This window comes from Gekko japonicus, unplaced genomic scaffold (assembly GCF_001447785.1).
Source record: "Gekko japonicus isolate JY-2015 unplaced genomic scaffold, Gekko_japonicus_V1.1 scaffold998, whole genome shotgun sequence".
In the NCBI taxonomy this organism is placed as follows: Eukaryota; Metazoa; Chordata; class Lepidosauria; order Squamata; family Gekkonidae; genus Gekko; species Gekko japonicus.
In genome coordinates, this window is record NW_015164216.1 from 433545 (window position 1) to 460731 (window position 27187).

Consider the following 27187-nt stretch of genomic DNA (forward strand, 5'->3'; position numbering starts at 1 on the left):
TATGTACAGTGTTGGGACAAGCTGTATGTGTGGTACTTCCCACATTTTGAGGGGCAAGAATGGGATCTCTGACTTTAATATGGTCATTTTCATAGAATTCGATCCAGAATTCCACTTGTTGAATTCATTGCATTTTGTCATGGGATATAATGTGGTGGTGATCTGCTAAGAGAAGAAGGAATTGACAAAAATAGCCCCTGTTTTAGGCAAGCAGAATCGTACCTTCTTTTACAGAAGACAGACCTTGGATCCAACTCATACATTGCTTGCATCCAAATCAGGCCCGTAGCTAGTAATTTTGGGGTAGTGAAGCAGGGGCTGGGGCGAAGATTAATTAGGAGTCTTGGCTTTTCGCCCAGGCCTTCCTCTTCTGGACCGCCCCCTGTCTCTGACTGCCCTCCACAGTGACTCTGCAAGCTTTCTCCACTTGCAACACAGTAGCAATGAGCAAACCTGTGGGGGGGGGGAGGGGGGGAAGCCAATTCTGCGCTTGCTGCTTCCTGGCCACACTGAGATTCTTCGACTCCCTCCCAAGAAGAGCCCAATGCTTTGGCCAGCTCAATCCAAGCACTCTCGCCTGAGGCTGGCCCAGTGGTGCATACATCAGGCAACCTGAAAGTTTACTCAGTCAGGTGGACCAGCTGGCTGGAGTCTGGAGGAGAAGAAGATGGTGCAGGCAGGACCAGGTGCGGCAGTGCAGCATGGCTACATTTAAACTTTTAAAAACATTTTTATGAGTTAGAAGAGAGAGTTTTGTGGGGCGTGGAATGTAATTAAGGGGGCGTGGCCCCAAGATGCCCCACCGTAGCTACGGGCTAAATATGTCATATTTTCATCATGTGCCACTCAATTATCATAACTGCATGTCTGAGACTAACAGGGCAAACAGAATCACACCCTTCTAAGACCATTGATTTCAATGGACTTAGAAGGGTACCAGTTTGCTTAGGATTGTAATGCAAGTCTTCTACTAAACAAATGTTTTGAAAAGAAGACCCATTATCAACTATCAGAAAGGGTGACTGGGGATTCCTATAGGGGAACATTTCTATGTTAACAAGTAAAGGAATATTTTCTAGCCTCAGCATAATCACTTCTTAGGCTATTGATTGTGCTGACATTCTGTAATCTACTGAGCGTTCTAAAGTAGTTCTGAATGGCTGCTTTGCTCATTAACCAATAGGAAAAGAATAATAAGGAAAATGTAGGTTAATTACTAAGAATAAAAGCCTATCTGAACACAAGAGCCATTCAGCTATGTAATTTCCAGCCAAGGAGATGATAGAATGTCCATCACTGGAAATACCCAAGTAATTAACAATCCATAAATTATAAGATTTAATTTTCATAAGATACAGGAGATGCACTAAATGACATACTAGGGCACATTAAAAGCCCAAAACCTCCATTAAGATAAATATTTTTTTTGAATCATCCTTGGTTTCTATAATTAGGTTAATTAATCAAGCCAGACCAGATTATCCTTCACTGAGTTGTTTTAAGATCTTTCTCTGATTTGAAACTGGACAAACTTAGAAAGATTTAAATGCCCAGTGTCTGTTATAATAGACAAACTTAAGGTACTGTTCCTTATACCTAAAAATGCAGAAAGTTCTACCATAAATTGAAAATGCTTGTTGTCAGAAAGGGTATACATTTAATGGGCCAGCAACCTCATTTATTTGACAGCATTTGTTCAAAACTATCAAGTAAACCTTTAAAGTCTTTTGCAGGCTTCCTACTGTCAAAGAAAGAACCCATAATTCTCATTCTTCCAGTTCTGAAAAAAGGCATATTTGTCACTAAACTGAAAATGGGACATGCATGTGATCAGGTACTGATGCATTTGGTATGGCTGAGCTGAGGGCCACTGTGTGAAGCACAGGACTTCACCAGCACCTTACCACAGACAGTCAAGAACTCTATTCCAAAATGGTTGCATTGCTCACATGTGACGATTTGGGATGGATCCATCCCAATAACCTGGTACCTTTCCAACTTCCTCTTTTCACCTCCAGAACTGCCATTAACTCAATCTCTTGTGAAAACAACAGGCCAGGGACATATTTTTACAAGATTTCCCCAAACCGATCCAATAAAGTGGAGAGAGGGCACTTTCCATGCCCTTCAAGCAGTCTTCCCATCTTTATTCTGTTGAGCAAGGACAGGTGGCCGTACAGACTCGACTCTGATTTAACAGTCATCCTCCTGAGATGATGTCATGATGCTGTCAAAAATCTGAAGATGGAACATCGTACATTTTGGGTTCGAAGCTAAATGGTGGCCAATTTTAGAAGCTCTATCAGACAAAAAATTTATCTCAGCATCCTGGGATAACTATGTTAAATGGTTGTGAGGATTTTTTATGGTTCAAATAAAGTATAGTAAGTAGGCTTTGGTAAAACTTGATTTGTGGGTAGTACTTTGTGTTTAATAGGATTAGATATATCATTGAATGTCTACAGATATTCTTGAGGGCAGAAGACACTTGGTTGTATCTAAAGCAACAAACAGTACAGGCATCAATTACAAATTGAGGCTAAAATAAGTTACTTTGTTCAAAGATTTATTGAAGAATGTATCATTCTTTAAAGCTCACTTTTTTATGTAATTAGTGTGTTGGTTTGAATGTATAACTGTTCTTATGACCTTTATGTATATTAGACTCGACTCTGATTTAACAGTCATCCTCCTGAGGTGATGTCATGATGCTGTCAAAAATCTGAAGATGCTTCAGATTCAAAGTTTGGATTTGTTGAGATACTGCTCGGGAGGCACCATTACCAAGCACCAAGGAATAGGAATTTAAAGAACATTTCCACTTAAAGGTAGCTGAACAGTAATGTAACTTTTGAAAGTCATTGACATAAGGGCCAATTACTGCACACTACAACAAGGTTTGGAATAACCAACGGAGAAGTCACATTAGAATATTGCAAGTCTATCTCATGATACGTAGTGCTAGTGGCTGAAAGAGTAAGGAAGTGTTGCATCCACCTATGGCAAGGAAAAAAACAGAAAAGGCAACATTCTTTTCCTGCCAGGAAGTCAACAAGAGTGCTGTCATCAATGGCTCTTGTCTCATCACACAGCTTCATACACAACAGTGATTAAACACATATGACATGAAGTAGAATTCTCTAGATTAATTTATCTGCTCAGCTGTGAGTTCAAGGAGTGACCCTTAGTGATCCACTTCCTCATGCTCAGGCTTCCATTTATAAATGGGGTGGGGGAAGGGGAGATAATATTGGTCCCTTACTGGGTTTCTGTAAGAATTACTGCAATCATATACATGAAGAACTTTAAGCACTAATGTATGATATAAAAAGTAAGGATTACTATTAGACATAGATTTAAATTGTATGTAAATTGAGACGTGATCTGCCAATAATGCCAATTTTAGGTTTTTGGTGAATAAATAGTGAGAATTTTAGGTTTTTGGTGAATAAATAGTGAGAATTGCACATGGAATAAGTGATGTGTTAGTGTGGTGTCTCACAGAAACTATGCATGAGAGTTAATGTGCATGCATTATAAAGCCACAGGAGTGAGGAGAAACACCTGAGAACGTTTTGCACCCTGACCATGTTTTCAGTAAACTCAAAAGCCATTCATGCTTTCAGAGAATGCAAAAACACAGCAAGCCAGGCTTTAAAGTGACACACAAATGAATATGGTGATGGGGTGAAGGGCGGGTGACACTGGGGAAAAGGCACTTAAAATACTTAGCAAGAAGGAACCTACAGAAAAGCTTGATTGGCCCATCTTACAAGGAAGCAGCGGGAATAAAGAAGAAAAGAGTTAGCAATGGTTACAACAGCACAGATCACTGAATCATTTATTAACAGAGTCACAGAGGCCATTGACTTCTTCCACTGACTCCTGAAAAAGCACCAACAAGGGCAACTGAGTGTCTCTTCACATGTTACGATTTTTCATTAATAACCATATTAAACAGAGATGGAGCAGCTTGTTCACAGTAACTATGTATTCCACATAATGAAGTGGGACAAACCATTTTCCTACACAAATTTATCTTGGGATGATTCCAGATGAGACACTGGGAGTTCTGTGACTGGAGTTCCCTCCTTCCTTTTGCAGTCCTGATCAGAACCAGGCCCCCACATACCTTTTACTGCTTTTTTACAAAAGCGTGGAGCTCCGATCATGTATCTCCCAACGTCTCAGCTGATATGGCTCTTGCTGTCATAACACCACAGTGAATCCAGGATGTGCCTGCCAAGTCTCTTTGACTACAAAGGCTTTAATGACTTAATTAAGCTGGCATCAAACAGGATTCAGTGGCACCTACTGGAATCTCATGGTACGCTTGCCAGAAGACCCTACTACCTGTAAGGATGGTTTTGCAGGAGGCTGCTGTCGGACCATGTGTTTCCAATTAGATCCTGACATTGAGATATTTGGATCTGCAGTGGATTATGTAACTTTGAAGATGATAAAGACTTTGCTGCTTTATGCACTGGAGGATTTATCAGCCAGCATTATTTGTGGTTACCACCAACCCCACATTTTCCTAGTCCTCTGGCACATGCAGAGACCTTGGGAGAGACAGAATACCCTGCTCTCCACAGTAATATAGACATGATAAGAGAGGATAGAGTCTCTTTCACAGCTTGGCAGACCCTGTTGCTTCTTCTTATAGTTTTCAAATTGCTGTGAAAATGGGAACTCTGGAAAGCAGATCTGTAAAGCTGCTGGAGGCCCTGTTTGCCAGAAGGACCCCTGGCAACCTCACAAGTGCATTGGTGGACCTCTGATCTAATTTCCTTGATCAGTGGAATGCAGCTGCTTTGAGGTTTGATTCAGACAAAGTCTTTTCAGTCTCTAAGAAGATCATTCTCAACATGCACAAAAAGAAAATGGAAATGACATTTAGTCCCAGGCTTAAATCCAGATATGCGATGAAAATTTTCCAAACCATGCCTGAAATTTAGACAGCACCACTTAGGAAATGTGTTGACCCGTTTTCTTATTAATGGGCTCTGTACAGAGGGCCTAAATGCATGAATCATGATTCATATTCCTCCAAAGAACAGAGAACTCGAAGGAAAACTGTATGAATTGTAGCAAGACAATAAACAGAGGATTAGCAGGCTGACTGAACATCAGACTTTAAGGGGAGGAATGTGAATAATGACAGGATCAAGCCAAGGACTGGAAAAAAGGGAACAGGCCAGACAAAGCCACACAGACAGAGGGCTACCATTTCAGAGCCTGACATGGAACCTGTTCTCCGCCAGCTTCACATGTACCGTCAAAGGACGAATGAGCATGGATGAAATTCAGGAAGAGACCGGTGAAACGAAGCACTTTTCTTACATGACTGACTGACAGCACAAGCTAGGGTTGCCAAGTCTATCTTTGCCGGGAGCGGGGGGCTCCCGGCCGGCGTCCTGTGCGCGCGCACATCACCCGGAAGTGACAGGAGGACGCCAGGCACGCTGGGGGCGGGGCCACAGCCATACAAGGGAAAACCATAAGAGTTTTCCCTTGTATGGCCGTGGCCCCGCCCCCAGCGTGCCCGGCGTGCCCGCATCACTTCCAGGCGACGCGCACATCAGGGTGGAGTTCCCCCTGGGGCCTGATCCAGCGGCGCCGGGGAACGGACCTCTGGGGCGGGGGTTTCCCCGCCCCCCAGGGGGGCATCGCATGTTTGCTCAGAAGTAAGCCCTACTATGTACAATGGGGCTTACTCAAGGTTAAGACTGCTGAGGACTGTAGCTTGAACGGGGTGCCAAATCAACAGAATGCTAGTTTATTTTGTTTTTAAAATATTAGAATACAGGGTTAGGTGGCTAGTTGGTTTAAAATATTCTGTTCCCCACCAGATTCAATTATAGACTCTGCCTATCACAACTGTGCTCCCAGAAAGGAGAAAATCCTATAAAGATTTAGAGAGAACAAGTAGGGGGAACCTGTGAGGACTCACAGGTGAGGGGAATCTCATTTCCCTACGTCCTTCCTCCCCCTTTGCTTTTTGCACTCCCTGGGCAGCCTCGGCAGCCTCTCCGCAGCCCTCCTACCTTTTCCTATATCTTCTCTGTTCCTTTCTCTGTCCCCTCCCATCTCAGCTTTCCCTTTTTACCTTTCCTGCTCTTCCCCCTTCCAGTTCTATTTTCCCTTCCTCCTATCTTTTACCCTTTTTAGCCTTTCTTTCCCCTCACAAAATCCCCATGAGACACACAGAAGTAAGGTGTCCATCCACCCTAGAGGAAGAGCAAAGTTCCATCTTAAGGATTAGACAAAGTTTCTCCAGCCCTCTGAGCTTCTGGCTGAAGAAATCATCAGCACCTCTGTTTCTCTCCTCCCTGAACAACCGATATAATGAACTTGACTTAATTTTGGATCGATGGTTGCCGTGGTCCAATGGGATTTGCTGTCTGAAATACCTAGAACAGGCCAAGCAGAACTTCAATCATGTTCAGACACATGAATTTTGGAGTCATGCCTGGAATGTTGGCAAATCAGCCTTTTCACAATCATTAGGTAGAAAGGTGTTATTTGGAAGTGAAGTTTTGAAACTTTACAGGCCATAAAAGGGGGGGGGGACGACACACCCCTTTTGGGTCTCTCTAGACTAAAGTGGATAAGCAAACACCTGTTTCCAGTGACATAAACCTGCCCTCCTTTATAGCAGATAAAGACATTTCAGAGGTCCAGGCTACATGTGAGAATCAGTCAACTACAGGTTGTTGTTTTTTTGGGGAGGGGGGGGTGTTAACAAAATGCAGCCCCAGAAATTGAACCTTTGAATGAAAGACTAGCCCACAGTCTGGGAGGGCTTTATAACCCATTTGTGTCCCCACTTGAACAAAGCATCGGGGAAAAGTAAGGGGAGCATTTCCAACCTCAGTCGAGTGTCCAAAATCTGATGAACGTCACGAAACCATGTGCTTCTAGAGAATCCCAGGCAAATCCTGTGCATGACCAAAAACTCAGGAGACACAAGCCTATACCTGACTGACAGATGTCCCAAAAGCCAGCACTGGTAACATTTGCTGGTTCTTACCTGCTAATCCTGAGTTGAAAACTACCGTAGGGGAGGCTGTTCCTGGAAGAGGAGGTGCTGATGGTGGGGGCGGGGGTGGCATTGGTGGAGCTGGCACTGGTTCTGCGGCTGGACCAGGAAGAGGAGGTGGAGGCGGAGGTGGCGGAGGAGGTGGAGGTGGTGGCGGAGGCATGGGTGCTGTCACAGGACCATTTTGTACTACAGAATGAAAAGGCAAGAGGTTATTTGAAAGTATTTGCCAAGATGGTAAACATACAGGAGCACAGATTGGCATCTTTCAGAGGAACTTACCGTACTTTTCACCTGTTTCCCCCATTTGACTCCAAGTGTATATAAATTTCTGTGGACTATGTCTTCCATGGGAGAAATCAATTTTCCCATAATATGTCGAATTCAGCTTCATTATCTTATCAGTGGAATCCTATACAGAGGTACACCCTTCTAAGCCTACTGACATCAATGTGCCGAGAAGGGTGTAACTCTGCATGGGATGGCACAAATAGTTTGCAAAAGCTGAACAGTCTTCAAAAGCACTTCCAGATACCTTCCAGCATTTCTCACCTGCTTCTGTTTCTGCTGTTGACAGTGGTAAAGGTGGTGGAGGTGGCAATGGAAGTGAAGGTGCGGGGACAGAAACCGACCCTATACACGTTCCAGCAGTAGCTTCGGACCCTGAGGATGATGTCCCTGAAGCCACCCCGACAGGAAGAATGGAGATATCACCATCTCCTTTCTTCTGAATTTTAATGGACCCTTGTTTCTCCAGTTCATGGATTTTTTTCTCCAGTGTTGACTGCCGCTGAATGGCCTCCTCTTTTTCTTTGACCATTTTCCTCAGCGTGTGGACCTGTGTATTTGCATCTTTGTAGATTTCCTGAAAATGAGTCCAAAGGGAAGAACTGATTTGTATTTGAACTGTTAACATAAGAGCCCGTCCCCCCCCCTCAGGAAGTCCATAGTCATATGATGCCATAATATATGAAGGAAAACAGCATTTGTGTGTCTGTGTACACCCACACCCTTTGCAAACCGAGACAGCAGCTTACAAGGAAATTCAAGGTAGATCGAATGCTATCGGAAAGATGAGACAATAAGGTGTCCCATGCAGAAATATGCAATCCCACCTGTAGGCTTGTTTCCTGGATTCTGAGATCATTATACCCGGAATGATGGGATGGTCAGTTAACACCTTTCCAAATACCTAGTTAACACCTTTCCACATTATACTCCACCCATCAGAGAGAATGATTCGGTCTCCTTCCTGAGTTAATTATCATAAGAGATCTATCTCCTGTGCAAATGCAGTTTCCAGAACATCATCCTGCAAAGTTTATCCCCCAAAGGAGCAATTCAATTAACTAAATAATTAACTAAACAAATTAATAAAATTAATTTAATTAATTCACTATCATATGGCATTGTGTGTAAAATAGCCCAGAGATCCAAAGATTGTCTGGCAGGCGCAAGTTCTAGCTCTTAGTGTTATGCTAGTTGTGAGCGGGACTTGTTTTTATGGGCTGAGAGAGCTTTGAAAGAACTGTGAAATCTGGCAATAAATGTTCCAGCTTTCCAACATGAAAATGGCTCAGATTTTTCATCCAAGCCTGCCTCCACCACCACAGAGCCACACTTTCAGGACGGGCAAACATCATTCCTCTTTTTCTGACTCCATCCCCTTATGGTTCTTCTTACCTGTGCAGTCCCCTCCCCCTTCGTGCTGCACACCTTGAATCCTGCCCCAGAACCTCCCTTTGACTCTCCCAAAGTTCCTGCCAGCTCTTCACCTTTCCCAGTATCTTCTGCATAACTCTCCTGCTCAGATTCCCCAAAGCCTCGCCTTCATTCCCTTTCTGCTCTTTCACTTGTCTCTGTACTTCAGAGACAGACACGTGTGGTGCTCTCTCCCTCTCACAGACGCACTGTGAATGAGAAATAATTGGGCATCTTAATTATTAAGGATTCTAGGAATTGTTTAATTGGGACTTGCCAAATTTATTTGCTAAAGTATGTTATTTGTGTCTGCCAAAGTGAAGTTGATTCTCATTTGAATATGCTAAATTTAGTCTCTTAAGGCATTTGATTTGAAAGTGATTTGTCAGGGATAGTTCGTTAACATAATCTACCAACGTATTTTTCCAATATGGTATTTGAAGGTTAACACAAACCCTTGAATTTGATCTGGTCTTCAATCTGGAGCCAGTGCAACAGATAGAGCACTGGTAGGATGTGTGCTCTAAAAGGGATTCCTGTCAGAACCGTTGCAGCTGCATTCTGAATCAGTTGCATTTTCCGAATCAACCTCAATGGAAGCCCTGCATAGAGTGAGTTACAGGACTCCAGCCTGGAGGTGACTGCTGCATGGATCACTGTGGCTAGGTCAGAGGGCAACAGGTATGGAGCCAACTGCTTGACCTGGTGAAGATGGTATATAATAGCACAGATACATTCTGTACATGTTGGCAGTTTTTGCAGCCATTTCCAAAAAGGAACAAAGGGTTTCAGAACATCATCTTTCTAGTAGGTACACTTTGAAAAGTTACCTTATTCTTGCAGTAAGTAAATCCACCCACAATCAATTGTGAGAGCAAAAGGTGAGTTTAGCGAACTTCACTTTTTAAACCTTGAGATACCTGTGAGCAATTTATGGAGCACTGCACTCCACAAGCATATACTTACTCGAACGACATCCAGTTCTTTGTTTCTCTGCATGAGCTGTTTTTCCAGTTCTACAATCTTTGCCATAGCTTCATTTTCTGTGTCTTGAAGTTTTTCTGATATCTGTGTGTTTTAAAGGAGGTTAATTGGTAAGAGATATTTCAGCAATTTAAAAAAAAGAAATCCAAGGGAATGAAATAAATGGGAAATTCCATTGTCTAGATCATTCTAGAAATTCTGTTGTCCAAAAAACTGACAGGTTTTCAGAACAGGAAAACATCAGTAGATGCACACTTGCTTAATGGGTGCGGTTCCAGTTAATGGGTGGTCCTAGTTGCACCTGTATGGCAGGGCTCCTAATTCAAGCCCTGGGGTGCCTACCAGGCAACTAATGGTCATAGTTCAGTGGCAGAATTCATACTTTGTGCACAGAAGATTGACCCAGGTCCAGTCTATGACGTGCCTACTTAAAAAGAAATCAAGGAGGACGGCTGTGAGAGACCTCAGAGGCTTGAGACGTTGGAAAGCCACTGTGATTCAATGGCATTATACCCTTGATGATGTCCCTCTCCTCCTTAAACCCCGCCCTCCCCATCCTCTACCCCCAAATCTCCAGGAATTTCCCAACCTGGAGTTGGCACCCCTAATCCCAGCATGATCCCTGCTTCTCAGTTTTTCAGTGCACTGGCAAAAAGTCACCAACAAGGGGCTCGTGGGTGCCAGGTGGAACTTTTGCCCTGCAGGGCTTCTGACTGGACACTTGGAGGTCTGACTGGCTGTGCAGATCCAAAGAAACAATGATTCACCAGCAGCTGACACCACAGCACAAGGAGATACACTGTGTGACTGAAGCTAAGCTGCGTGTATGCAAGAAAATATTTTTGAACAATTTTTACACAAATACTTAAAAAGGCATCCTGTTAAGCAGAGCTTCTGCTTGAAATGTTGAAGAGTTGTTATTATGCATAACCTCATTCTTGACATTTTGTGGTGGCTCCACCTACTTCTACAGCAGCCGTTTTGTGGTTGCACTCACCACCCTATGTCAGAAGTCTAAAGGTACCTGCAAGCTCCAAAAGATCTGAGACATCTGGCAGAGGCCATGCTTCCTCAGTCTTGATCTACTTTGCAAACATACTGTACATCTTGGGAGCGATGGAGATTTCTAATGTGTCCTTTTATGGCATGAAGTTCCAACTGGTTGCATTTGTGTGTTCTATAGATCCATGGAATGTGCAATTTATATGTAAATTAATTTTTCCAGCCTATTGCAGAGTTCATACTGAAGCTATTCTCCCAAGTGATTCCATCTGGAATTGTAATTCTATTGAAATAAAATACTCCAGAACTATGTGACTCAACAACAATCACAAAACAATTTACTTTCATTTATGGCACTCGAGTAGGAAGACAGTGCTCAGAGAAGGCAAGAAGGACCACACACATGCATAAATGGATAATTCCATATATGATATACATTGCTCCAGAGCCAAAATGGAGCTACTCAAAGTCAATTCTATGTCATAAATAAAGAAGCAACAATAGCAAACTTCTAGAGCAAACCTCCCTTTCTTCCCTCCTCGGTGCAGTTCCTGGGCACACAAGGCTCTTTGCCCATGTGGGTTAGGGATGCCAGCCTCCAGGTTGTACCTGGGGATCCCCCAGAATTACAGCTGATATCCAGACTTCAGAGATCAGTTCCCCTGGAGGTCCCTGTCCTCCCCAGGTTCCACGCACAAATTTCCCAACCCGGATCTGGCAACCCTACCCCAACCCCAACCCCACTGCCCGCTGGTGGCCGGGGGGGGGCTTGGCAACCCTAACGTGGACCCCAGGGATAGTCTTTCCAAGCATCAAAAATGAAAGTGGGAAGAACTGATGTTCTGCAGGAGCTTTTTTGGCTACAAGCCTGGAATTTGTTCCTAGTAATAGGAGGGCCATTAAGTGATGTTTTCCAGTCATTTAAGTGATGTGTTCTGTAACACTGCCAAGATGAAACGTGACATATATTGCAGACTGGTCTAAAATCATGACTCCATTAAAATTAGTTTCCCTCTACATCTTTGACTTCTTCCCATCAAGATAGCAGAAACAATTAAGGATGAGCAAAAGAATGTTGCTGGTATACTGGTAAAGGCCAGCTGAAGTATATTTGAGGTTAACAGTTAAATGCCCTGATGCAGTAATCCTTGTGCAGCCCACCCGTCAGCAAGGATAACACACCTATTTGGCTAACCAACTCACTTTAAAAAAGGAAGAAAACATCAGTGTTTATACTAACATGAGATATATTTTCTTCCAGTTCTCCCCTCTTTCCAAGGCAGCATTCTTCGTTTCAGCATCTTCCAGCAAAGCTCCCACGTCAAACACATTGTCCAAATAAGCCTGAATCTGCACCTGCAGCTTATCACTCTCTGTGTGTTTCAGCTTCTGAAAGTACGAAAGCAAAACAAAACAGAAGACATCAAATGAATTCGGCACAAATAAAGGAATCTACAATCAGGAGTGACACCAATGACACATGTTGCAACATGCATGTTTTTACAATTATTACTGATACATTCTAAATTGAGGGTGTTTCCCCTAAAACCCCGAAGGATTTTTTAAAGGTTTTCTAAGCTACGTTCCACATCCAATAGCTCTACGTTCCACATCCAATAGCACAAATTGCTGGAGTCCTGAAAATCAGAGTTTGAAAGATGTGAATAATAGGAGTGACTGGCGGGATAATCTGAAGCGTCTTCTCCCATGTCTTCAGAGAGAAAAGTAGACCCTGTTCTATGAGCTTGCACTAATGGAGGCACAGAGAGTGGCAGTAAAATCTAAGGCTGATTTAAAAAAAAAAAAATGATGAGTCCATGCATCTGGAAATCCCCCTCCTTTCCATTTTCAAGAAATGTTTCAAGACCTTCCTTCTTAGGCAAGCTGTTGAATGTCCTGTTGGCGAATTCATGTCTCGAGCGGTTTTGTTTGGCCTTAGTTTGCCTGGTTTTACAGTCTTTAATCCTGTTTTTAATTGTCTTGATTGTTATTTTATCTAAACTGTAGCAAGAACCTGACTGGGTTACTTGTGGGGTACAAATTTTAAAAACAAATCAAGAAATATTGCAGGAAGGGGGCCTATATTGTTCTGGGGCTAGGGTAGGGTTGTCAGCTCTGGATTGGGAAATACCTGAAGATTTGGTGGGTTGAGCCTGGGGAGGGTGGGGTTTGGGGAGGGGAGGGGCCCCAGCAGGGTATAATGTCATAGAATCTACCCTCCGAAGTAGTCATTTTCTCCAGGGAACCTGATCTTGGTCATTTGGAAATCAACTGCAATAGCGGGAGATCTCCAGGTGCCACCTGGTCTAGGGGCAGGATGTGACCTCTACATCCAGCCATTGTTTTCTGTTCAGTACAACACAGTAGCCACTTGCTTGTGTGTGCAGACACACACCCCAATAGTTATTAATTACACTGAGTATCCATAATTACATTGAGTATCAATAATCCTCAATTTTTCCATTTTGCTTTTAAGGATGGGAAGTGGAATCTCACTGACTCAGAAGCTCAGTATTGGTAATGTGGCCCGCTTGCCCCCATGTCTCTTCCTGTTTATGGCAGAAGCTTTGTTAGTTTGTTTTCCTCTTAACTTGAAAGAGGCTCTCACAGTACCATCCTAAGCAAAGTTCTACCCTTCTAAGTCCATTGGAGTCATTCCAAAATAAAGTTTCCCTGATTCAACTGAACTCATTGGGGGGGGGACACCTTTTTCTAGAGCTGGTAACTCAGAAAGAGGTAGCCATTAAGTTTCCTTTTCGATAAACAATAGTCCCCATGCATGAGTGTAACATCAGCAGGGACATATTATATAGAGCATAAATATTCCTCACAGATATGAAAGCAGCTCTGACTGTGTTATATTGTGGAACAGAGCCAAGATATCAATACAAGCAACTGAGCTCCTAATTATCAAAAATAATGTTTTCATACAAACAGTCCCTAATAATGCAATACTGAGAAAAGAAAAACAATTCAAGATGGAGAAACAGGCCACAAAAACCTAACTGTAGTTAAAAATCATACTGCCAGTGAATCCCTATTGTGTGAGGGAAGAAAAAAACATTAATTATGGCTTATCAGCAAAACATGTTTGTTTTTAAAGTCTTCCCCAACTCTTCAACCCACCTCCAAAAGCTAGAGAATGCCATGGAATTGAGTGGTTTTTTTAAAAAACTGTTTTGCTGTTATCCAATAAATGTACAACTGACTAAGTAATCAGTCCCCTTATCCAGCAAGAGGGTAATGTGTGCTTCGGCCTGGAGCATATGAACCCTTTTAGTTGTCAGGTAGTTTTCTAAAACTTTTTTTAAAAGATTCACATTTTATTTATTTATCTATCTGTATCTCACTTTTCTTCCCAATGGGGATTCAAACAGTGCGGTCCTAAGAATGCTTTCCTGTGAGTAAGCCCCACTGAACAGACAGGAGCAGGATTCTGAGCAGATCTGCTCAGGACTGTTTTCAAAGAGGCCTACGACATCACTCTTCTCTCCTTCACTTTATCATTTTATTAACAGCACCATCACAGAATCTGATACAAGTTTACTGATGTGACTCCTTAACTCCTTGTCTATTATATTTCTGAATATTCATGTCATGAAGAGAGAGACATAGAGAGATACATGGGAATGAAACAAGGAAGCCAAAGTGAGCAAGATTCTCATTACAAAACAAGCAGAAGACGTCAAGTGAGAATTTGAAGTTTCTTCTTCTTCCTCGTAATTGCAGTTTTCTCTTTGTTATACCCATGTAATTATTAGTTCATTCCGTCTTCACAGTTGTGGTTAAATCTGTACTGCCAAGAAGGCAATCGTGTCTGATGATCCCCGTGACTGAATGACGGAGACACAGAATGAATAAAACCCTCACAAGTCTGCACAGCTGTAGCCTGAGCAATGTGTCACTACGCTGATTCAATAGGGGGGGGGCAGGGAAGGAGCTGAGTATTGGCTGCCAAAACGCCTGAAATAGATCCAGCTGCCTTTGCAGCGAGGTCAGTGTAGCAGAGGGAGGCGCACGTACCAGAAGCGTTTTGTTGGAGCAAAGGTCACTGCATCAGAAACGTATGCAGCATCTGGTTCCATTCATTTCTCCTGGCACTAAGAGCTGGGTGGTCACCGCATATCAAATGCAAAGTAAAAGGGATTCTCCCACACACACACGTTTCAGACTGTCTTGCAGCTGCATCCAAAATCCACCAAATTAAAACAACAGCCCTAGCTGAGCAGTCATCCATGGCATGCAAGAGAGCAATGTCCATAGAGAAGAAAACATGGTTTGTGATTAAAAAGAGGTGGGAAGGGCTCGCCTTTTTATAAATGGGGAGGGGGAAAACCTTCATTCTTCAAACTTATGTCAGATTGGTTTTGGGTATGACTGCAATGGTGATTCCATTGTGCCATCTTTTTTGTCCTAATATGGTTTTGTTTTAGTCGGGCCAATATTATGTGATTGTTATAAAATACAATAAACATACACACCTGTTAATAAAGAACATGGGGCAATTAATTATCTGCACAATCAAGTCCTAGCACGAAACTCAAAAACATTCAAAAAAGTTTAATCAATGGGGTCTTGACAAATGGATTTAAAACAGAAAAAAGGAACCCGTCAAGGATGTCCACTCTATCCACTTCTCTTCATCCTTGTGATGGAAATTTTTGCTTCTAAGATAAGACTTTAAAATTTAAGAATTAAAAGTAGAAGAAGAGGAATTTAAAGAGTTATGCAGATGACATGCTCCTTACAATTTCAAACCCCCTACAATCTCTCCAACATGTAATGGAGCAAACTGACAAGTTTGGAGCCTTTTCAGGTTATAAAATCAAAAGGAAGAAAACTAAGATTATTTTAAAATTTTCAACTACCCAAGAAGAGGAAGCGATTAAGAAAATTTCAGCATTTGATGTAACAAACAACCTAGTCAAATACCTAGGAATATATCTTATGGGACAGAATGATACACTATTAAAGGACAATTACTTGACAACCTGGTCCAAAATACAAAAAGATTTAGAGAGATGGTCCAAACTACATCTATCCTGGCTAGGAAGAATTTCTGCTATAAAAATGAGCATGCTACCAAAATTAAACTTTTTGTTACAGATTATTACAATTTCAATTCCTGAAAAGACTCTGAGTGACTGGCAAAGACAAATAAATAAGTCTGCATGGACAGATAAGAAGCCAAGAATAAGATTTAAAGTACTGCAAGACGAGAAGAAAAGAGGTGGTCTGGCAATACCTATCATTAATTATATTACCAAGCCCCTGGGCTAGTTTGGATATCAGATTGGATCAGAAGTCCCCATGAAAAATTGATAAAATTAGAATCTTCAAATCTTGATGATGGACCACATAGCTATATGTGGATTTAAAAAATCTATATCAAAAAACAAAACCCAAGAAAAAAGACATAATCAGAGACAGCGTACTTAAAATTTGGGAAATGCTACAAAAGAGAATCATTCCTACAATTCCATTAATAATGTCACCAATAGATGCTTATTACGGCAGTTCTCAAGGTGGTATCAAGACGTGGCAAGAGATTAAAGAAGGAAAAGAGATACAATGGTGGATATACTTTCAAATTGCTTCGAGATTTAAAAAGAATATCTTCACTAAGAGAGAATTTATCAATGAACTGACTGATTTTGAAAAGACTGTCTCATGATATAAAGACCATTTATTAGGACGAATTTACAAGTTATTGCTTCAATATGATTCTGAAGAAGAACAGGTTATTTTTTTTTCTTTTTCTTTTTTTACAAATTCCAACAGACATATAATAAAATAGAATACAACAAATGTAAGGGAGCGAAAACTATGGACCTGATGTTAAAAGAAGAACAGGTTAAACCCTGCATGATTACATAAGAACATAAGAGATGCCATTGTTGGATCAGGCCAAAGGCCCATCCAGTCCAACACTCTGTGTCACACAGTGGCCAGAAATACCAGTGCCATCCGGAGGTCCACCAGTGGGGCTAGGACATTAGAAGCCCTCCCACTGTTGACCCCCCCCCAAGCACCAAGAAGACAGAACATCATTTGCCCCAGAGCTCCTATCTATACCTTGTGGCTAATAGCCACTGATGGACCTCTGCTCCATATGCTTATCTAATTCCCTTTTGAAACCGTCCATGCTTGTAGCCGCCAACGCTTCCTGTGGCAGTGAATTATATGTGTTAATTACTCTTTGGGTGAAGAAGTACTTCCTTTTATCCATTCTAACCCGACTGCTCAGCAATTTCATTGAGTGCCCACAAGTTCTTATATTGTGAGAAAGGGAGAACATTATTATATTGGCTGATCTGTTTTCAATACCCTTCCTAATAATCCCCAGCATAGCATTTGCCTTCTTTATTGCAGTCACACACTGTCTCGACATTTTCAGTGAGTTATCTACTACAACTCCAAGATCTCTCTCTTGATCTGTCTCTGCCAGTTCAGACCCCATCAATGTGTATTTATATTTAGGATTTTTGGCTCCAATGTGCATCACCTTGCACTTGGCCACATTGAACCCCATTTGCCATGTTGACGCCCACTCGCCCAACTTTGACAGATCCCTTTGGAGTGCCTCACAATCCTCACTGGTTTTCACCACCCTGAACAACTTTGTATCATCTACAAATTTAGCCACTTCACTGCTTACTCCCAACTCCAAATCATTAATGAACAAGTTAAAAAGCAGTGGACCAAGTACTGATCCCTGCGGTACCCCACTGCTTACCACCCTCCACTGAAGAAGAAGAAGAAGAGAAGAGATTGGATTTATACCCCACCCTTCACTACCCAAAGGTGTCTCAGAGCGGCTTACAAACTCCTTCCCCTCCCCACAACAGACACCCTGTGCGGTAGGTGGGGCTGAGAGAACTCTTGACAGAAACTGCTCTTTTTCAAGAACAGCTGTGCCAGAGTTATGGCTTGCCCAAGGTCATCCAGCCAGGTGCAAGTGGAGGAGTGGGGAATCAAACCCGGTTCTCCCAGATTAGAGTCCACGCACTTAACCACTACACCAAACTGAGAAAATTGCCCATTTATACTCACTCTCTGTTTTCTATTAATTAGCCCATTTTTGATCCATAAAAGGACTTGTCCTTTTATCCCATGATTTTTGAGCTTACTTAGGAACCTTTGATGAGGAACTTTATCAAAAGCTTTCTGGAAGTCAAGGTAAACAATATCTATTGGAGCTCCCTTGTCCACATGTTTATTCATCCCCTCAAAGAACACTAACAGGTTAGTGAGACAAGATCTTCACTTACAGAACCCATGAGCCGGTTATACTCACATCCAGATATTGATCCAGGCCTAGTTTTGTAAATTCATATTGGAGGTGAACTCTGAAATTCATGTCTTCCACTGAGTGAACGACTATGTTGATGAATTGCATGCATGCCACCTGTAAAACAACAGTTGTCACAAATTAAATATTGATAATACATGCAATAATGGTGCGTCCTTTCTTTTGCACAGGAACAAAATGAGTTGTCATAAGGTTGGCTGTCTTATTAAACAAAAACAATTCTGTATATTGTTCAGGTACAGAATGGGGTGCTGGACGCAGAATTGTCAAGAGTCTGAAATTTTCAGAACAAAGCTTTAAATTTATTTGTATCTAACTTTTTACTGAATGATCTCTTTGTTATTAAAAAAAAAATCAGAACATCTGGCTAGGGATGCCAGGCCTCCCACTGTGGCAGCTTTCCTTTATTTTTATTTTTTTTAAAAAAACAGCAGTGTCATATGCGCTGCTATGTCACTTCTGGGTTTTCCCCAGAAGTGACATAAAGTAGTTCTAGGAATTGCCATAACTCTATGGCAATTCTGGTAATTCCTAGAGCTATCCAATATCATATGTGATATGATGGCACATATAATGTCCCCCCTCCCATGTCCCAACCACGAACCTCCTGACTGTTGTACAGGACAGCTTGGCTACCCTACATCTGGCCTGTCAGAAAACTGAGATGGAGAAGGCAGTGAAATATGCAGGCCAAAAGCACGGCTTTTAGAAAATATCACCCAAGAAGTCTTTTTCCCCTGTTTTTTGGAATAAACCCAACACTGACAGAAAGTCAATCTTCACCCTTTTCCACAGATTATGCTGTTCCTTTTCTTAATAAACTGAAGATACATCAAGTCCAGTGTTCCCTCTAAACTGAGTTAGTGTGGGGTAGATCACAGTTTTTTAGCCTCTGGCTCACACATTTTTGTGTTTGCTCAGAAAGGATGGCTCCAGAGCAAACTAATTTAGGCAGCAGCGCAATCGCTCGCTCACAACTTTAATGCCAGGAGCTCACAAAGTAGATTTTTTTGCTCACAAGACTCCACAGCTTAGAGGGAACATTGACCAAGTCTCATGTCTGGATTAAGACATGCTGAGGCCCTAACTATGACAAATTAAAGAGGCCCACGGCATTACTAAACATGGTAATTTAGTAAGTTTTAGTAAATCTTGTTCTGTTTAAGGGCCCCTCACAATCTGAGGTCCTAGACTGCAATTTAGCTTGTGCATAAAATTCAGCTCTGAAAAGTCTTTAAAGTTTCCTTCATTAAAATGACTATTTCACCAAACTCTCTGCTGTGGTCCTAAAAATCAGAAAGCTGATTGATACAAACCAATGCAGTAAGAAAAAATACTGACTGAACTTAATAAATGGTTGTTATGATGGTGACTAATCCTCACATCCACACTAACCATGCACACATTTAATGGAACTCAAGCAAAATAATCTGTTTTCCTTAAACTAAATATCTGGATTATTTTAAAATGGCAGCTCGCTGGAACAACAGTCACAAGAATGTCTAAAATTCATTTTCAAACGTTCTTTTCCTGTTTACTCCAAGGAGTGCTTATTGCTGGGGGGAAATATTCCATACCCCAGGTTTAATGTCAAGCTAAGGGAAGGTCAACAGTCTAGAGTTATGATTGCATTGATGTTCCAGTGTAATTATTCATGTTTCAAAAAGAACCTACAGAGCTTGGCTTGACCCCTTCATGCTGATAAACATGATCAATATGAGAAACCCAAATGAGCTCACAACTCAGATGGTCCATGGGTTCACAACAGGGTTGCCAGCTCTGGGTTGACAAATACTTGGAGATTTTGGGGGTGGAGTCTGGAAATACTGGGGTTTGGGGAGGGACCTCAGCATGGTATAAATACCACACAGAGTCCATCCTCAAAAGTAGCTATTTTCTCTGGGAACTGATCTCCGTCATCTGGAGATCATTTGTAAAAGCGGGAGAACTTCAGGCTCTACCTGGAGGTTGGCAACTCTAGGACTCCACAATGACCCTCCGCACATGCAAATGTTGCCTCTTTTCCCAAACCTCCTGGAACACATTTTGCCACATGCTGTTTCAAACAACCAGATGGCAACAGAAGAATCTGATCTGACAAACCATGTGCCATTAATTCTCAACTGTTTCTTCTACATAATGATTATATTTTAACCGTTGAGAAGGAGGGGAAGGAAGTAGAGGATAAACAACAAGATTTTATTTGTAACAAGCCCAAGTTTTAGAGACCTAACTCCCCAATGTGTGGTACGGCACAGCTCATTAGTGACCTGAAAGAGAAACACTAGCAAACATTTCTTCTCTGAGTCTGCAGATGCTTATGTACTTGACATTGCCCTAAGAATCATCAGGATTTACTCTCCCAGACACCCAGCAGCACCTGGAATGAAATGCAGCAGGGGCTATGCTTGATGCTCAGATCCCATTGTCCCCAGTTTCCTAACAACTCCTTGAAAAGATGGCAAAGATTTCTTCCACTCTCGTGATGTTGCTTGCTATCTGAATTTGCTGGTTTTATTCCTGACAGAGAGATAACTGTCTGGTTAGCTGACCACATGTTGCCCACTTCTTTCCCTTGACTCCAGATGTGACGTCTGTCAGCTTCTGAAAGAAGTTAAAAATACCCAGGGTTTTTCATCTCTTACTTCCCCTTATAAGCAGCTGCAGTAGTTGCCTGTGGCGTCATCGCAAATAGGACGGAGCAGCGTGTCTGCGACAGGCCATCAGATAATTCTTCCATGAAGTCTGCAGTGGGTACTTTGAACATATTTGTGACCAGTGTTCCCTCTAAGCTGAGTTAGTGTGAGCTAGCTCACAGTTTTTTAGCCTCTGGCTCACACATTTTTGTCTTAGCTCAGGAAGGAGGGCTCCAGAGCAAACTAATTGATGCAGCAGCCAAATGGCTCGCTCACAACTTTCGTGCCAGTAGCTCACAAAGTAGAATTTTTGCTCACAAGACTCCACGCCTTAGAGGGAACATTATTCATGACCATGAATGGATACAGGCCTTGTCCTTCAAAAGATACATATGTGCTATCTTGCTATGGAGCTCTAGCATTTTTCTTTTACAGTAGTACCACAAGTCAACTAGAATTCCTAGCACATCAACATGGGCCACTATGGCCTACACCACTGTGGTACTACTACAACACAGCACTCAAAATGCTACATCTAACTAGAACTCAAAAAAAAAAAAAAGCTGATGATTTTAATATACTACCACACTCCTTCTAAGGAGCACTTTCCACAGCAGCCTCCTTAGACCTCCTAAATGAATCTGCTACCATTCTCGGCAGTAACACTCCATTTTTATTTTAAAGGACTGTAGTGTGTGTACGAAAGATCCAAGGTGTACTGACTGTGAGGTACCCACTCACACCCTGTTGTATCACCTTAGGAATGGGGGAAAACATCTTTCTTAAGCTCTAAACCTGGAGCAGGACATGAAGAAATCCTCTGGAACTTTCTTTCACAGATATTTCTGCTGTGATACCAAGGTACTATCAAAAACGGCTGATTGAGAAATCAGCAAGTTTGGTCTAGTGAACATGCGACCTACGCTGTCTGTTTTGTAACCGCTCTGTCATTCAGAGGAGAAGTGGGATCAGAAAATAACTGGGCAAAAGCAAGCTGAGGAACTAGTGGAAATAGAAGTGCCACATTTATCTATAGAAGAAGAAGGAGAACAGCAGTAATGCCACTTCCTCATCTATTTTGTGATTCACGAGTCATAAGGTTTTCATATTTTACTAAATTCTCCCTCAGATATTATTCCCTTGCATTAAAGCAAATGTAACTCCAAAATTGTTCATATCTTTTGAAATGCTTAATCTGGAGGCATCACATGCATTTCTTATTTCCTATTCCAGAATCAGTAGTTATCAAAATTGCAACAACAACAAATCACTGGTTTTCCATGAAGGAAATATGGCAACAACACTGTAGACTTTATAATAAAATTAGGTGGCACAGAATCAGAGCAAACAGATACCACATGCAGAACCAGGATCCTAAAAAATACCTCTCGTATGGATTCAATGCCACGCTTAATACTCACTTTAAAAGGGAATAGTGCAAATCCAAAACCTACATTAGACTGAAAGATCAGTCAATTGTACTAGGGGTTTAATGGCATCTTAGGCGCTTATATTTTCCCCTTTCCATGTGACTGGTTTATTCATGAGCACCGCATAAACTGTGAGCCAGGAAATCATTGATTTCACTCCAACAAGCTCCATAGTAATCATGAACAATTTTAAATATGCATGATTGGAGGAAGACATAGATGTCCTAGGCTTAATGTCTTGGCTTTGTTTTGAACTGCTGAGTAGATATTCTGACACCCAGTTTCACTGTTGTTACATCACTAGCTAAAATGGTTGTTGGCCATTTCATGTAGGTCTAAGGTGGGGGAAAGTCCACACGTACCACTGATTCTGTTCTAATGTTTTCTGTTTTTTTTTCCTTTTAACCTGCTTTTGTTCAGATGACAGCTTGCACTACCTGTTGTGACTACAGTTGTCTCTTTGTGGAAATCTAAATAGTTCTGCCTTTAGGTAGGCTCACTGCAAGAAACTCTGAAACTCCTCTTTATAAGTGAAATGCATACCTAAAAAAATAAATGTTCTTCAGACTAATGTATGAAAACGCAGAGAAATATGCAACACATCTTAAGCTTACAACACCTACCATGAAATCTATATTGTTATCTTCATTTCGGAAATGTTCCATCAGCTTCTCAAACCGCTGCTTTTCTCCACAAACCTGAGAAGGAACAGCACAGAAAGTCTATTATGAATCTGTACGCTAGAGGGAGTATTAAATCCTTTGGAATCCTTTGCATTATTGACCAGCAAAAGTTGAAACACAAACAAAACTAGCGTATCTCTCTAAACAGCTTACTACAGTAGATGGTCATTAGATGATAACCACAATAGATAATCACTGCTTAATGATGGTCTAAGGAGAAAAATAAATCCTATTTAAAAAGCAAACCACAGGCAGTTCGTTCCTCCATTCCCATCCTGTTATAAAGAACAGTGGATTCAACTGCGGTATTATAACCTGTGGGGTTTTTTTTTACTGGCCTCTTGTTCCAGTGCTGTTAACAGTAGCATAAAACTAAGCAGGTGAAAGTTTATTTCTATGCCACGGAAAGGTTCACCAGAGTAAGTCCTACAATGGAAGGACGCTCTTAAAAGGTTCAAGAAGCAAAACCGTTAGAAACATCTGTTATCCTAGCAAACCTGATCCTTTTCATGAAACAGTTTCACCCATGTACATGCATTCTATGGTACAGAAACAAACATGATCCTTCCTTAATTTCCATGAAACCTGACTACATCGTAGTTCTGACTGAAGTCATTTTATGACACTGCATAGGAAACATGTCTTGGCATACAACCTTGGCAAAGGCACCAAAATCCTAATGACTCTCTGAAGGAGACCACTCTGGACATGGGCCTGCCCTCTCCTCCAGTCTATGAACTTCTTATCTCCATGCTGACAGCTAGCTGTGGATAATGAGGGGCACCGTAGCAAATGCAAGCAAGCTTCCTTGTTCATTAAACTGGCAAAATGGATGAAGGGATACAGCTACGATGGGCTGGCAAAAATAAGAGAATCTAGGGTGTCCAGAACTATGGATGCTTGACAGAACTATTTTTCCCCTCTTCAGCCTAATTACAAGCAACCCAGATTCGCTTGAGCAATGCATAGAAATTGATTCTTATCACAAAGGCCAGAATCAAGCTGAAAAGAATGCAAGATATCAGGCTGAAACTTGATAGTACACAGATCATATTCTGGCTAGCTGTACAGAAATTTATTTTCAATCACAACAGTCAGCAAGTGTAACAGGCATGAAGATCTGTAACAGGTATAAACCTTCCATTTTCTGTTAGTGATGGTACAACATCCATGACATTTCGTGGTGGGCATGCACAAGTACAAAGAGAAACTTACAAAAACAGCACTCCTAACTTACAAGAATGTTATAAGAAGAGACCAGGAATTGCCATCTCAAACTGCTGAAATGACAGACGCCATGTCTAGAATCTCTTCCCACTGTAACAGCATAAGTGGCTAGACACATGTTAAAAAAACTGCTTTTTGTCTTGTGCAACTGACCTTTACAATCCAAAATATTAATGACTGTTGGAAACAAAAATTGGTAAAACACAGTAAAATGGGAAATCAGAGCACACTAAAAAGTGTAAGTAGGAAAAAAAACCCAGAAAAGAAGAATGTGGCTTCAAGGAAATAACCTCAAATGTTACTTATTATCAAGAGTAAAGGCTTTTAATGAACTGCCATATGCTTTATGGTTTCCAATGTGCCGCTGTTTCCAACTGGTACGTTTAAACAGATCAGTGGTTTTAAACCTTCCAATTGAAAAATATCATCAATGTATTTTTCCCCCCAGCATATAACAAACATGCCTTTATCAGGTTGCTGATTTCAGGGCACACATAAGCATATTTATTTTTAAAAACCAAAGAATAAAAATAAGCACATGTAACATACACATGAAATTTACTTACTGAACTTACATATATCAATTAACCATATATGTAAAGAATATGGTATATCCAGGGGTCATTTCGGGCCGGAGTGGGGCAAGGCGCCGCTCCGCCAGTAAAGGAAGCAGTGAAGCCCCGCCTCCAGCAGCTCTCACTGGCAATAGCCCTCACACGCAGCAGTCCCGCGTGATCCCAAGCCGGATCTAAGAGGGCTCTTGTGGGGGGGGGGGTTGTTCCTTTACTCCTCGACTAGTTTAAAATTGAAGGCAGGGAGTCCGTCATGTGCAGAGGGGAGGCAGGAGAGCTGTCCCCCCCCCCAAGTGCGGAGGCTTCTATGGCTGTTCTGAGGAACCTCCTCTCCCCCCCCCCCCCCGATTGGACCCTTTGCTGGTGTGACGGGGTTCTGCGGAGATGGTGGGAGAAGGGGAGGGTGGGAAACTTGGTTTTCTAGGCCACACAGATGTGCATTTTTTTTCCCTTTCTTGAAACACTGTGGAAGATGAAACAGGCTGAGGACAAGCTGACAACGCGTCACTTGCTGCTTCGGTGGTGGCGGCGGCCAGAAGTTTGTGTGTTTGTGCATGGAGAAAGGGGGGATTTGATCTGTGACGGTCGAGACTATTTATATTTTACTGTACAGCATTTAAAGAGAATTTAAAAAACCCAAACTCTTGGTGGGGGGGAAGGAAGGATGGCTGCAGAGCAAACTATTTTATGCAGAGACAGAGGGACCAGTTTAAAAGCTGACAGCCATATTTTAAAACATTCTTCCTGTGTGTGCTTATTTTTTTTAAAGGCACTCTCCCTACACTTAGTTCCTGGACGGGACCCTAGGTCACCATGGCTGCCTCAACGAAGAGGAGAGGTAAAGAACAGAGTTAGTTGGTTTTTTCTCTCTTTCCCGAAGCAGCAACGGGGCATTCTACTTCCTGCAACTCGACTCTCTACTGCTGCCCAATCAACGGCCCGGGGAGTGAGGGCAGGCGAAAAAGAGTTGCTACAATAAGGGCTGGGAAGGAAGGCGGACCTTGGCAGGGAAGGGAACGACCTCCTTTGCACTCCTGGCATTTGCAGGAGCCGGGAAGGGAGGGAGACTGGGGACATCCCTGGGTCTTGGGAGAGATCGGGGGTCTCCAGCAAAAATGGGTGAAAAGTGACTGGAAAGCTTCCCCCAAGGAGAAACTTGGAAGGCAGTGGAGGGGCGCAGCAGAGCCAGCTTACTGAGGGGCGTCGCCACATCCGTCTGCCCCTTTCCAAAACTATAGCCTGGTTCAGATCTCCTCCTTCCCCCTCAGATCTCCAATTTCCCTTAGGAAGCTGACTTTTAAAAAGAAGGAGGAGGTCCATTTGTATGCTATTCCGCTCTCCCCACAAAAACAACACACGTGTTCCCTGCAAAACCAGATCTGGAGGCAGATCCCCAAGAGAAGGGAAACGGACTGCACCACTGCAGACACTAGGAGAAGGGAGTCACATTTCTGAACACACACACACACACCCGGTTAAAGAAAAGTCCAGGCAGAAAAAAAGCAGCAGAGCATTAGTTCAGGAGTGGAAGAGCTTTTCCTGGATGATCTGCAGGTCAGGCTGGTGAGTTATCGCAGTACTTTGCTGTAGTTTTCAATACTTTCCTGTCTCAACCGTTCCAATCTTAAATCCCACCAATACCTCTTATCAAAGAACTTGGGGCCCAACAAAAGGCACACTTTTTCTGAGAAGGACATTAGTATGTGTCCAGGCATTCTGTTATAATATTTATCATTTCTGGTAAATTTTATGGGCATACAATTGGCGGCAGCACTGCTCCATTGCTGTAACTTTTAGAACACAAACTTTTGTTTGTTTCCATTGGCCACTGAAAAGCAGCCATTGTTCTGAAAACCCTGAATCCCACCTGGACTAGTTCTCCATTTCACTGGAGCTGCACAGCCTGCTGTTTGACAACCAGAGCTGGAGATAAAACGCCCTGCACTCAGAAAAAGAGCCCCTCAGGAAGGAGTCTAGAGTGAACCATCCCCTCTTGACCTGATGACATTTGTCCTGTGGGTTTATTTGGTCTGTTTCTTAACACAGGGCTCCAGAGAGGACCAGACCCTGGTCCAGCTTTTGAGATGCTTAAAGGTAAAGGTAAAGGTTCCCTTGCTCGAAAGCCAGTCGAATCCGACTCTAGGGTTGCGGTGCTCATCTCCGTTACAAAGCCGAAGAGCCAGCGCTGTCCGAAGACGTTTCCGTGGTCATGTGGCCGGCATGACTAAACACCAAGGCGCACGGAACGCTGTTACCTTCCCACCGAAGTGGTCCCTATTTATCTACTTGCAATTTCTTGCTTTCGAACTGCTAGGTTGGCAGGAGCTGGAACTAGAGACAGGAGCTCACCCTGTCTTGCGGCACCCGGGTCTTGAACCGCTGAACTACTGACCTTCCACAGCCTGCAGTTCAGCGTCTTAACCACTTGAGCCACCGCAGCTCCCTTTTTGAGATGCTTAGCAGTAATTTTTTTAAAAAATGCTGACATGCCCTTATATCAACCTATTGTGGCAATGACCAGTCTACATATTTCTTTTTAAGTAACTCTCTAGCTCTTTTCACTGCAGAGATCTAAAGGGAACTATACATTGGTAAAAT

The 27187-nt window shown here is 42.3% G+C and overlaps 1 protein-coding gene across 1 annotated transcript in view; it reads right to left on the reverse strand.

Annotated features, from left to right (window-relative positions):
- The window catches only part of FMNL2 (formin like 2), a 254022-nt gene that overhangs the window by 27643 nt on the left and 199192 nt on the right, over window positions 1–27187 (reverse strand). Inside the window, 7 exon segments of the mRNA XM_015408483.1 lie at window positions 7034–7231; window positions 7595–7907; window positions 9710–9811; window positions 11970–11998; window positions 12001–12118; window positions 18027–18137; window positions 22731–22805. Of these exon segments, the coding sequence (XP_015263969.1) occupies window positions 7034–7231; window positions 7595–7907; window positions 9710–9811; window positions 11970–11998; window positions 12001–12118; window positions 18027–18137; window positions 22731–22805 (946 nt within the window).